Raw genomic sequence first — 12,913 nt, forward strand, 5'->3', positions numbered from 1 at the left:
CATGCCCAGAGGCATAGCCTTACTTGTCCTTTTTTTTCCCCGTGTACAAAGCCATATATATTGTCATCCGCGATCAGGCAAATGCAAAGTAAGGAGTGGGAGAATTATATCAGCGCTCAACAACTTCTTCATATGTCTCTTCGGGGACAGTAGCTCATCAGATAATTCGCACGTAGCTTTTTTTGCCTGTTCTCATTTATTTTAACGGTTGCACCAGGAATGAGTTTACACCAAACTTTATAACGCCTGGCAGGAACTTCAGAAAACCAGGTACCCACCGCGAACATCCAAAATCCGACAACAGTGCTTGCCCACAATCCTGCGCAGTGACCTTGCAATGGCGCCATGTGTGCATTTCATCACGGGCAACGCCAACAAGCTACGGGAGGTGAAGGCCATTCTCGAGCCTGAAATTGAAGTACAAAGTCATGCCATCGACTTGGAGGAAGTGCAAGGTTCGGTGGAGGAAGTAACCCTATCAAAATGCCGACGCGCGGCGGAGATCGTGAGTTCCTCAAACGCTGACGAGCTCCCATGTTGACCAATTCTGATGTAGATGGATGGGCCCGTGTTGGTAGAGGATACAGCGTTGTGTTTTAACGCACTGGGCGGTTTACCCGGCGTTTACATGTGGGCAGCCTCCTTTTTTCCTCCGTTCTTGCAGCGAGCTGTTTTAACAGTGCATTTCCAGCAAGTGGTTTCTCACGACCACCGGCCTCAACGGCCTCAACAACCTCCTAGCAGCCTATTCGGATAAATCAGCAGAGGCCGTCTGCACATTCGGCTACTCAGAAGGCAAAGGCAAAACGCCAATTCTGTTTCAAGGGCGTTGCCCGGTAAGTAGCTGGTCGATGGCCATTCTTCCTGGAGATCAAGCAAGCTCATTATGACCGTTGAATAGGGCAAAATTGTATTCCCGCGCGGCTCGACGCGGTTTGGTATGTTCATGATAGAAACCTACACTATTCGATTTGCTGACATGAAAACCAGGCTGGGATCCTATCTTTGAGCACGACGGCAAGACGTAAGTCATCCATCCTACTTTTCACCAACGTCATGCTTTACCTATCCAGTACAATCCACCCCGGCGCCACAAGCTAACACACTCGACTTCAGGTTCGCGGAAATGGAACCTGAAGAGAAGAACCAAATTTCTCATCGAGCCAAGGCGCTCGCCAGGCTGCGGGAGCACTTTCAAGAGCACGTTTAGGTGGCCTGACGAAGATCAGCGCGGCCAGAAATCAGCATGCTGCGCTTGGAGTGAGACTGTTCTCAGAAGATGGCGTTAGATGGCCACGATTGCCTGTGTTGTTCCGTGAGGACGTACTAGAGCAATTCAAATTCACTGTACTTGCGCAAGCTTTCAGCGCGTAGTCGATACGGTTCAAGTACATCTGGTCTCTGTCTTTGCGGAAGGGAAGGGGGAGTATCCTTATAGCGGTGTCCCGGGTTGAAGACTAGTAGATGGCGCTCATTGTGCATCGTCTTCTGAAGGCCAATGACGGTCAGAGAATGTCCTATACAAGTTGAGTATGAGTTCGCATCCTTGGGCGTGCAACTAACCTGGGCGCTGGAAATAGATTGGGGCCAGCATGGTGCACTGGACCTTGTTACGAGCGTCTTCCGGCTTTGTAAGGGAACATTGATAGTAGGACTCGATTGCATCAAAAACTTGATCCACTGCCGAGATTTCCCTTGAATCTTGATATCTCAGGGCGCTACAACTAATTGATTGTCAGTGCTATTCGAGCTCATCACGCTCCACGAGTCGCTTACTTGACCTTCAGGTATGAAAACAGTGCTTGGGCCTGGGCGCGATTAGCTCTCGGCCTTTGCAGGCAATCTTCAGCAGTTACACGCACTTCCTGAGTCCCAATGAACTTTCTAGTGCCCCTAATGCCGCCTGTCTCGTCGCGTCCTCTCGAATTGTAGCCGTGATCCCAGGCGGCTTCTATTTGATCTTGCAGTTGAAAAATGCTTGGCACGCCATCCGGGAAAGTGCGAGGGCCGGTTTCGGTTGCCAGGATGAGATGAGAAATGAGCATCTGGATGTTACGGTATCCGCAGAAGCTGCCTGGCTTGCGTGGTCAGGCGGTATATTTCGGTTGTAATTGGTGGTGTCTGCCGACCTTCATGGCGCAGCTTTGTGATGCGCAGGACCGAAGGGTGAGCCAAGCACGCCGACTTCGTCTCACTGCTATCATTCAAAATAGCTTGTAGCATATTGATGATTCCTTTCGCCGCGTGTCAGATGTCGCAAATTGTGTGTGATGGGGTTGCCAATGCTTGCCGTCTTTGCTATTGTCATGGTGCGAGAGGAGATAGCGTCGTAGCCAAGCGGGCATTTGGTCTTCACTGGCAAACTTTCCAAGCTGCGCCTAAGACAAGTATGAGCACACAATTCATACACGTCATTCTATAATGCAGTATGAAGCACCTTTGAAGAGTCCTCTGTCGTGGCGTTTTGTGTTTGGCCATCACGGCCATTCGCTCTATGCAGTTTTTGCTTTGCGCGGACAACGAGCCGATTCCATGGGCGAGACAAATGCCTTGGCGGATCAGCTGAACGGGTAGTCATTGATATTTTAAATCGACAGTACTGGATAAATAATCCCGCTACGAGATGTCGGAAGTGAAGGAAAGAGAATGCAGCTGCACCATCTCGGCTAGGCCTGTCGACCCTGAAGCAAGTTAGTGGGCCGCGTCGCCGAGAATGCCTACGTATTGATACAAAGTAAACGCGTTGTAGTTAGGTAAATGCATTTTCTCAAGATATGCAATACGAATCTCCAAATTTACCGAATCTTTTTCTCTAAATTAAATGCACACGCATGGTTTAATGCCCAACTCTAACCATCGTTTCATTTCTTCTCCCGACGTGGCAGGCTCTTCTGGGTGCCAGCAGCGTCCTTCGGCAGTTCCCGCGCGAATGGAATGAACTCCGGGGCACCAGGGAGATATTTGCGAAGCGGCTCCGGAACGCGAAGGCCCTATCCCAAGTTAGCGAGCGTCTGCTACACGTAAAAGCTTCAACTTACCTCTTCGGTTTGGTAGTTCTCCAGAACACAACATAGCGTTCGCGTGGTGGCGCACAGTGTCGAGTTGAGACAATGAACATAGTTCTTTTTCGTATCTGTTTGTGTCTTGGCACCAAAGCGGATGTCCAAGGCGCGCGACTGGTAATCAGTGCAGTTTGAGCACGAAACCAGTTCCTTGTATTCGCCTTGGTGGGGAAACCAAGCTTCAAGATCAAACTTTTTGGCAGCAGCATTGTTCAGTGCGCCGGAGACAATGGCGATCACCTGGTAAGGAAGCCCCAAAGACTGGTAGAACTCTTCGGAAACGCCAATCATTTCCTCGAAAGCTTCCCAGGACTTTTCAGGATCAGTGAGAACAAATTGCTCAACCTTTATCTGAGTCAGCCATAATTCCTGTACTGCAGCCTCAAGAATGGCCTACCTTTTCGAACTGATGGACACGGTAGATGCCCCATGCGTCTCGCCCATGAGAGCCAGCCTCTCGCCTATAGCAGGTGCTATAGCCGGCATACCTACACATCGTGTTAGAATGGCACCCAAAGTATGAGTATTCAACCACCAACATACTTAATAGGTAAGTCCTTAGCGACGAGCCACTCATCCGCGTGGAAAGCCGAAATCGGCTGTTCGGAGGTTGCGATGAGATACTTGTCGTTGGCCTCGTCTCCATCAACAACCTTGTAGAGCTGCTCGTCGAAGTCATCTAGCTGGGCAGTCTTGGCCATGTAATCCTTCAACATAAACTGAGGCGCTTGTAGAGGGCAGTATCCCCGCTCTGAGAGGAACTCAAGTCCGTAGTTGATGAGAGCTTGGTTGAGGAACACGCCCCACTGTCGCAAGAAGTAGCCTCGGTGGCCAACGACCTTGACACCGCGGTCTGGGTCATAGCCATCAAGGCGAAGAAGCACTTCATGATGGGAGAGCACATTACGCTTCTCGACAGTAACACCGTCCGGTGCCCAAGTTCGTTGCACGGCATTGTCGTCCTAGGTGTGCAGACATGGTTAGTTGATTTACTTTCGAGGTGCGCACGTTGTCAGTCATTACCTCATTGTTGCTCACTGGTACAGTGTCATCGACAATGTTCCCGATAGTCTTGATTTTCGCCCGGAGAATCCTGTCCTTCTGCACTGCAAACTCAACGACAAGCTTCTTTTCCTTCTCGAGCTCGATCTTCTGTTGCAGCAGATCCGTTGCGTCTTCTTTGGCCTTCGTTTACTAACACGTTAGCATTCTGGAATGTCCGATGGCACAAAACAGGGCTGGCAGATTCACCTTTTTTTTGGCTCCAATCAGCTTCTGCACCTCATTGATCTTGCTGCTAATTTGTGTAGCGTTGTATTGAGCTTGGCGATTAACCATTAGCAGATTTCACATTGGCAAAATGCTTTACGGTGCATACTCTTTCTGTGGTCCTCAAATAAAGCAATAACTTGATCAACCAAGCTCTCGTCTGCGAACCGGCGGCGCTGTGACTCTCGGATGCGGTCCGGGTTCCCTCCACGTTCCGCGATAAAATCGTTGACGTCGAGCATTTTCACGGGATGAAACGCTTGTAGACTGTTTTAAAGCTTTCGCAAGTATCGCTGCCGCCTTCTGGTATATGAGCTCGAACAGTGGTCGAAAAAGTCTTGATGTTGTTGGCGAGGGGGTGATGATGGATAAAGGGTACCCCTCCATGGTGGGGGTTTTTCTGCCCTGCCCCTCTGACTCAATGGGGTGCCCAGCTTGGGCTAGGCTGAGCCAAGGGATGAGTCTCACTCTTAATCATCCGGCAACAGCTTTGAACTTCCAGACGTTCTGACTATACTTAACATGGCACTGGCTACTTAACTTCGACATACATGGAATTAAATTTTGATTAGATATTGTGAGCCGGTATCCGCACACCACAATGTAGCGAAAAAATCGGACCGCGTGTACTCTTCTCCAATTGGATCCCTGCGGATGCGGACGAGCTGTAATTCTAAATAGTGCAAGAGATTGCCGAATGAAAACACATGTGTATGCCGTAGCGACTATCCCACGACACATTGATCATAAGGCGGATCGCTGCCCAACAACGACCCTGAAGTTGTCGAGCTTGCTCTTATGAAAGGGCCACGAGATCCGTGGCAGCTCACATAACCAGGCAGTTGCTCTTCTGTGGCGCTTCTCCTGGATTCTGTGACTTCTCGATTTGCTCTATTAAGATTTCAAAGGCACGTTCCACATTTTCGTTGTATCGGGCGCTCGCTTCGGTCCAGCCGCATTGTAGCTTTTCGGATAGTTTCTTTCCATCGTCGGCGCTCACTTGTCTCTGCTCCGGTCGCAGATCGCTCTTATTTCCCACAATAACAATTGGAACTGACTCCGTCCCCTGGTGCGTGCGATCAGTCTAGAACACTAAGGCTTCCGCTTCTTGGTGGATAAAAGCCGTGTCACGAGCTTACCAGATGATTGAGGATCTTTTCTCTGATGACTTGAACCATTTCAAAAGACGGCAGGGAAGAGACAGAATATACGAGCATATAGCCATGGATACCAATAAAGTGTTTGGAATTCAAGATGCTGTATTCATCCTGCGCCACATGTTAACGTCGATAAATATGTTTGGAGACAGAGGTTACGCACTTGGCCGGCAGTGTCGACAATTTCAGTTGAAAACTCTTGGCCTTTGTATCGAATTATTTTGCTGAAGGTATTTTCGATCGTTGGGTAGTAACTGTCTACAAAATGGCCGTCGACGTACTGGACCGCTAGTGACGACTTGCCTGGCAATTAATCATTAGTCACCTTGACCTGAAATTCAGAAGCCAGAATTGGCTTACCGACAGACCGACTGCCCACGATGGCAACTTTTCTCTGTTTCGGGGCTGGCATTTTGCGGTTTGCTGCGAATGTGAACGGAAGTCCAGTGAGCCCAAACATGAAACCCATTGCACTGCGCCTGTAAACATCAGAAATGCGGGCACCGGCTGCTGACGTAAGGACACAGTGTGGGCGCTCGCCTGTGCGTGTGGATGCGCCATCCCTGCCTGGGGTACCTTATTATTCTGTTTCCGGCAAAGCTTCAACGCCAAAATTACGGAATGCTGTGCTCGGAGCACCAGAAGACTGCTCAACTATCTCGCCTCACGAATTGACGACCCTTCGCTTGACTATGGATATGATGACACCATCCTCTCCTTTGCGCTAATACGCAGTGTTCTCCGCTATCTCATCTTTACTTCGGAAACGCTGTCCCCGAACTTCTGCACAAGTTGCCAGTTGACCCACAAAGGCTCATCAACCCCCAAGGCTACGTTGCGACAGCGCCAGACACCGTGGGCATTACAACAATGCAGCCTGCTCGATCGGCCATGAAGCACAACGCCAGTATCTTCGTTGCGGCCTCAGGTGCCACCGATGACGATATATACGATTTCCCAACCAGTCGCGAAACGACACCAACATCGCTAGTGGAGGGAGCGTCGCAAGCTGGCGCTCGGAGGAACAATGATATCGGGAAAAAAAGAAAGCACTCGTCTGCATTCTCAGGCGCATCAGCTTTGAGGCGACCACAACCTTCGCGACCTCAGTCCAGACCTACATCTGGCTCTGAGGTCGCGCCAAAAAGAATATTATCAACGACCCCGTCGCTACCGAAGGACACTCAACGGGAGACACTGCCTAGCAGGGGGGTACTGTTGCCGGCAGCACCGATTCGAGATACGAAGACCATTAATGTCCCCGAAACTTCGAAATCGACGCTTCTAGACATACCCAAGCCGATGAAGCCCGCTCCACGTCGTCAGCGCTTGATTGACACTCTAGCCGCGCAAAGAGCCGAGAGTCCAGGGTCAGACCACAACTCAGACCCGGAGTCCATTTCTGGTTCCGAAACGGATATTTCAAAGACTCGCACATCACATAATCTCGGAGAAACAGCCAACAACAGCCCGTCACCGCGAGTTCGACTTGGGGCGGCTCGAACACCTGATCGGCGGCCAGGGCCAACCAAGAGCAGAAAGATAAAGTTGACTTATAGTAGCTCAAGGAGCTTTTTAAGTACTTCTCAAAGCCAAACCGATACGGCCATGTTTGATGATGGAGGCGGTGTTCTGCCGGCGCCGGGCGACAAAGACCCTTTTGCGGCGTCTCTGAGCCCACCTACTGCCGACTACGACTTTGAGGACGATCTAGATGGCCCGAAGGTCGGTATACAGAGTGTTCATGAACTTCGCCGTGCCGGCGCCAATAATCGATTTTCGGACGAAATGGACGATTTATTATCCCGCATCGGTAAACCGTCCGCTATCCCATCCTCATTGCGGCGAAACGCCCTGTGTGAGCTGGCAAACAAGCTGCAGCGCAAGGATTTCGCCAGCCAATTCCGGGATCATGCGGCGCGCGATAATGTTGTGAAGGCTATTGGAAGCGAGGAAGACATCATAAGCGGGCTTGCCCTGACTGCGGCTCTCGTTGCTTTCTTGTCATTCAACCCTGCTCCGCATCTGCTTCGTCAGCTGACAACTGAGAGGATTGGCAAACTTCTTACTCGGTTATTCCAAGACCAGCGAGATATATTGTACATTGCATCGGAGAAGCATATGAATGTATCACGAATCACCAAATCTTCGCTTGAAACTTTGAAGCTATCCATGCTGCAAATGGACATTTGGCATGGAGAAAAGCCAGCGTCTCTCACACCTCGCACACTCGCATTACAACTCCTCGTTATTCTCAGTCGCTTCGCGGAAATTCAGTGTCTTGAGCATCTCACGGGCGACATAGAGCACGATGTTGTGATGATGGCACGGACTTACTCGAAGGAGCGACCGTCACGGAATATCGACTATGTATTGATCATTCTGGCTCTAGAGGCGCAGTCCAACCTGATAAGCTTGGAAAGTGAACAATATGTCTCTGCCATCAAAGGCTGTCTTCAGGCGACCCTTGATACATGGTTGCAACAAAACAATGTTTTGGATAATACGACGCTCAAGTTGGCAATAAATATAACAAACAGCGAAACTGGGGCATCTGTGTTTGATGATGGCCCTCTACTTTCTAAGCTGGTAGCCTCGATATCGGAAGGCTTATCTCAGATTCAAAACACCCTCCAGAAGGGTAGCTTTCAAAACAAGTTGTACGATGAACTACTCTTGATATTAGGTATTCTTATCAATGTCCTCGAGCACTGTCCGCTGGCACGAACGTCGGTAGACGAGGGCTCCCTTGACACAGCTACTACTCTTTGGCTAGGGAACATGTCATTCGTCAACAATGTGAGTCTATATCCTAATACAGCCCACGTTTGCATGCTAATTGTTCCATAGGCGGACTCTGTCAGCAAATCCAAAATAGGCGTTGCACTTGGCTATCTCGCTATTGTGCTGGGCTATTTGTATTTAACCGCCTCTGGGCGCTCTCAGATGCACAGACGTCAAGATTGGCCTGGAACAGCACTTTTGGTGGATTCCATCGAGGAATTTCTCCGCATTTCTAAGACGATCGGAAATAAAACGCATGAATTGGAGACGCTGGTCAGCGATCTTCGGGTTCAGCAAGCATCCGGGGTTTGAAGCCCATACATATGCAAGGCCTGGCAGGAGATGTTATTTTTGCTGAGTGTTGCATACATTATGCGATGCTATTGCTGCAGTTTCTTTGGGTGTTTTTCTTTGCAGTCGCTATTCACGCTTTATGAGGATGAAGTACACTCAGTGGCTTGAGGGTTGGACACGTCATCCTGCAAAGGTGACGCTCTCGACCCCTGATACGCGAACATTACGATTTCGCCACTTGAATGGCCAAGCCGCGGGAGTGTCCAGCTATTTACCTAATCGGAAATATAGCGCGGCTACCAGAAATCTTGCTCAGACATGAATACCTGGTAAGTGATGGTAGGCAGTACCTACTTGGGGGGATTCTGACATTGGTCTTTTAGCGGGGGATGCTTCCTCTTAACCTTTACACTAGCGCTACTAAGATAGAAAGCACCGATATGTATATGCAGGTCATAATATGTGTTACGAAATAAACTTTGTACAATATGAGCAAGTATATGAACGACGAAATTATTCTAGGTATCTTTCACAGGTTGGAATGGCCCGCGCCTGCGCACGGAGTTGCATGCCCGCTAGGAACATAACTAGCAAAGTCGTGGGGCGGCCTAGCGTTATCGATAGCAGGTAAGAAAAAAAGTTCCTAGCGGGCTGCTCTGAACTTCGTGGTTCAAATCTTGCACCAGTATAGTGAGGACGACTGCAAAATGGGTCAAGGACGTCGCATGAAAAGGAAACAGGGTGCTCCGGAGCCCCTGTCCGAGGAACACTTTGCGCGCCTGAAAAGAAAAGCCGGTATTCCCGTCGACGAGGGTGAGCAGCCCGCCAAACCTGCGACAACCAAGAGACGTCGTACAGCAAAGAAGGCTGCAGCTGCCGCAAAGAGCAAGAAGCCTCTTCCTAAGACCGACATTCAAGAGCATCTCGGTGATTTATTGGCAGACGACGCGGAAAAGAGACTCGGCGACGACTTCATCGGCTCTGGAGACTCCGTCGTTGACTCGGACGAAGAAATCACCAATAAGAGGGAGCGATTCGTCTTTTCCGATGATGAAGATGACAGCGACAAAGAAGAAGCTTTGACCGCTGCTAATATCGAGGGTCTTTCGAAGAAGCTAGATGAGCAGTTGGAAAAGGAGCGCGCCGAGGCAGAGGCCGAGGTCCAGGAGTCTGCGTTGCAGACAAACCTGGACGGCGATAGGCCAAAGGTCCTGGGCTCTTTTGAAGAATCGGATGACGAGTCGGGAAACGCAAAATCTCTCCTCGCCCCCGATTTACAGCTCCTCCGCCAGAGAATAACAGATATTATAAGAATTCTCGGTGACTTCGCGAAGCTGGCAGAGGAGGGACGCTCTCGCGTTGACTATACCTCTCAGCTTCTCGACGATATCTGCGCCTACTACAACTATTCCCCGTTCCTTGCCGAAAAACTTTACAATCTCTTCACCCCACGAGAGGCTTTTGCCTTCTTTGAGGCTAACGAAGCCCCGAGGCCAATAGTCATCAGAACAAACACTTTGCGCACTCATCGCAGAGACCTAGCGCAAGCTCTTATCAATAGAGGTGTGACTTTGGAACCTGTTGGGAAATGGAGCAAGGTCGGTTTGCAGGTTTTTGAGTCGTCCATCCCCTTGGGTGCAACACCTGAATACCTTGCGGGTCATTACATCCTCCAGGCAGCTTCATCCTTCCTTCCTGTTATGGCACTTTCACCACAACCGTAAGTCTCTATACCACCATACGCACGCATGTTATTTCTAACAGTTTTTTTAAGTGGTGAACGAGTCCTCGATGTAAGATTGACTTTCTTGTCGGAGCCTATGGGGCTATACTAACATTATAATAGATGGCTGCAGCCCCCGGAGGTAAAACAACGCACTGTGCTGCTATGATGAAGGTATAGTAACACTGGTATGCGGATCATTACCATATTGCTAATGCTTCGAGTTTCAGAACACCGGTGTTATCGTGGCCAACGATCCCAACAAGGCTCGTGCTAAGGGCTTGATTGGTAACATTCATCGTCTCGGTGCTAAGAACGTTATTGTATGCTCTTACGATGCCAGGGAATTTCCCCGTGTCATGGGGGGCTTTGATAGAGTTCTTCTCGATGCCCCTTGCTCTGGCACTGGCGTTATCGCCAAGGATCCGTCCGTGAAAACGAACAAGACGGAGCGCGACTTCATGACTCTACCTCATACCCAAAAGCAGCTTTTGCTGTCCGCAATCGACTCGGTCAACCATGCCGGCACCGGCGGTTATATCGTTTATTCCACATGCAGTGTCACGGTGGAGGAGAAGTAAGAAGCTCGTGGCTTGAAGCCCTTTGCAACGCCGATGCTGACAATATTGCAGTGAGCAGGTTGTGGCCTACGCTTTGTCTCGGAGACCTAATGTTAAACTTGTCGACACCGAGCTCCCTTTTGGCAAGGAGGGCTTCACAAGCTACATGGGCAAGACATTCGACCCAAGCCTGAAGCTTACCCGCCGTTACTACCCTCATACCTACAACGTTGATGGGTTTTATGTGGCGAAGTTCAAGAAGATCGGACCCACGCCGGCGAATGTTTCCAGAAGTAGGGCTGCTACCGACGAACCTATGCTGGCGTCAGACAAGGCTCCTATTGTTGAGTCTACCTCTGAGAACGCTGGTGGTGAGGGTTCACAGGGTGAATTCGGTGGCTTTGACGAGGATGAGGACCGGGAATACATGGAGCGCGCAAAGAGGGGTGCGATGCGTCGCCGGGGCCTCGATCCTCGCTCCCTAGACCGACCTCGGGGGGGGGAGAAAAAGAGCGCGTGAGGCTTGTAACCCTTGCTACAGGCGTTATGTGTTGCGTTGGTTGGTCTCGATTAATAGATACATTTGAATTTTACCCGCTTGGCTTTTTTCGCAAGCTATCCGTGCGCAATGCTTGCTTTGAGTTGGTACTCCCATGCATTGGTCGAAATTCCTTGTAGCCATGCGCTTCCTTGTATGCACTGACGAAGGGCTCACGGCCAGTGCCAGTACGGACCGGAGATAATAAGTATGATGCTATCGTGCTGAACTACAGTGCCTGCGGAGACCGGGGCTATCCTGAGTCGTCACCGAGGTGGGTAGATGGTCAGGTACTTGATCCCGCGGGGAGGTAGAAACCGTTTGCCATGCACTCACTCACTGGCTTCCACGGGCTGCCCCAACTTGCTGTCTTTCGTGGGCCTCGTGCTACCCTGCACTACAAGTATATTGGCATCAACTCCACACCTTGCAATGGTAGCCGTATTAGTTGTGCATCGTGGTCCTTGCCCGGTATCAAGTTGGCGGGGCATGTCACCTTCCATTCTTTTGGTGTTTTTAGTGTGTTCGTAGTGGTAGTGCTTGTTGTGATCATGTCGGATTATCACCGACAGCTCACACCGCGACGTATGTAGATAAAATATCGATAACCCTATGTAGACTGATAATCGCCACGCTACAGAATGGCACCAGCCCACCAGCCCCAAAACGATTCAATTATTATCAGATATCCACTGCTTGACCCAGGCCTCAATTCGGTCTACGTTGGTCTCCATCTCATCAGACGTGTTGCTAGTCAGCTCAATCACAATCTCTTGGTCGTATGAATCCCTCGCCTCCTGCAGAAGGACTTCCATGATCTCCGAGTCTAGGTTCTCCTGGAGTTTGACCTCGGGGTAATTCCTATTGAAACAAGTCAGAGACCATACGCGCAGACATTGTGTTCGAGTGACCGGAACACACCTTGCCTTAAGGCGATCATAGAGTGTAGTAGAATCCACCCGAAGCACAACAACCAGATCGATCCAGCTCCTGGGAAATAAATCACAGGCGTGCCAGTCTATCAAGCAGCCGCCTTGCTTCACCTCATCCTCGATCGCATCCAGCAGCTAGTCGAAGCATGAGCAAATCATCGCGTGCCGCCAAGCAGAACACTGCTCACCTTGTCTTCGTCAACAATCCAGCTCTGATATTCCTCATCCCAGCCCTCATGGCATTCTTTATCCTTCACGACCTGATTCACAGAGATATGTCGCAGCCCCAACTTCTCCGCCAGGTTGTCGCAATGGGTAGTCTTCCCCACGCCGGGAGTCCCTGTTATGATAATGTTTGGAGATTGCCTCATTTTCACAAGCGACATAGATGACCAAGGCAAGGAAAGAGACAAATAGGCAGGCAATAAAATGCACGAAAGAGAGCAAGGCGGGCAAGCGTAGGGTGTGAAATGCTGAAGCGTGTTGCCACGAGAAATTGTTGGACACCTTATTACATGGACTGGATTTTTCCCCAGCCCCACCTCGAAAATCGCACACAAGCCTCGCTTCATTCAGTCAAGACAGTACCAACAC

At 50.1% G+C, this 12,913-nt stretch overlaps 6 protein-coding genes across 6 annotated transcripts; 3 read left to right on the forward strand and 3 right to left on the reverse strand.

Annotated features, from left to right (window-relative positions):
* Positions 1-337: 337 nt before the first annotated feature.
* Positions 338-1,210, forward strand: ISF_04056 (non-canonical purine NTP pyrophosphatase; the record flags this gene model as incomplete). Its single annotated transcript, XM_018847662.1, has 5 exons — positions 338-505; positions 681-836; positions 902-938; positions 991-1,024; positions 1,117-1,210. The coding sequence occupies 5 exons, from the start codon at positions 338-340 to the stop codon at positions 1,208-1,210; spliced, it is 489 nt and encodes a 162-aa protein (XP_018705242.1).
* Positions 1,211-1,326: 116 nt separating this feature from the next.
* ISF_04057 (Peptidase C78, ubiquitin fold modifier-specific peptidase 1/ 2) lies at positions 1,327-2,045 on the reverse strand (the record flags this gene model as incomplete). Its single annotated transcript, XM_018847663.1, has 3 exons — positions 1,327-1,517; positions 1,564-1,724; positions 1,777-2,045. 3 exons carry the CDS (start codon positions 2,043-2,045, stop codon positions 1,327-1,329), a joined length of 621 nt encoding a protein of 206 aa, XP_018705243.1.
* An 816-nt stretch (positions 2,046-2,861) lies between these two features.
* On the reverse strand, positions 2,862-4,573 carry ISF_04058 (seryl-tRNA synthetase; the record flags this gene model as incomplete). The annotated part of the gene is made up of 7 exons (XM_018847664.1): positions 2,862-2,990; positions 3,039-3,407; positions 3,460-3,550; positions 3,606-4,024; positions 4,086-4,247; positions 4,314-4,384; positions 4,441-4,573. 7 exons carry the CDS (start codon positions 4,571-4,573, stop codon positions 2,862-2,864), a joined length of 1,374 nt encoding a protein of 457 aa, XP_018705244.1.
* Positions 4,574-6,358: 1,785 nt separating this feature from the next.
* Positions 6,359-8,338, forward strand: ISF_04059 (Wings apart-like protein; the record flags this gene model as incomplete). The annotated part of the gene is made up of 1 exon (XM_018847665.1): positions 6,359-8,338. One exon carries the CDS (start codon positions 6,359-6,361, stop codon positions 8,336-8,338), a length of 1,980 nt encoding a protein of 659 aa, XP_018705245.1.
* A 935-nt stretch (positions 8,339-9,273) lies between these two features.
* ISF_04060 (tRNA (cytosine-5-)-methyltransferase NCL1) lies at positions 9,274-11,369 on the forward strand (the record flags this gene model as incomplete). Its single annotated transcript, XM_018847666.1, has 5 exons — positions 9,274-10,286; positions 10,341-10,359; positions 10,413-10,463; positions 10,520-10,866; positions 10,922-11,369. 5 exons carry the CDS (start codon positions 9,274-9,276, stop codon positions 11,367-11,369), a joined length of 1,878 nt encoding a protein of 625 aa, XP_018705246.1.
* Positions 11,370-12,058: 689 nt separating this feature from the next.
* Positions 12,059-12,690, reverse strand: ISF_04061 (POS9-activating factor FAP7; the record flags this gene model as incomplete). Its single annotated transcript, XM_018847667.1, has 3 exons — positions 12,059-12,248; positions 12,309-12,454; positions 12,508-12,690. 3 exons carry the CDS (start codon positions 12,688-12,690, stop codon positions 12,059-12,061), a joined length of 519 nt encoding a protein of 172 aa, XP_018705247.1.
* Positions 12,691-12,913: the final 223 nt, after the last annotated feature.

The sequence above is a fragment of the Cordyceps fumosorosea genome (assembly GCF_001636725.1).
Source record: "Cordyceps fumosorosea ARSEF 2679 chromosome Unknown scaffold_8, whole genome shotgun sequence".
NCBI classification, from domain to species: domain Eukaryota; kingdom Fungi; phylum Ascomycota; class Sordariomycetes; order Hypocreales; family Cordycipitaceae; genus Cordyceps; species Cordyceps fumosorosea.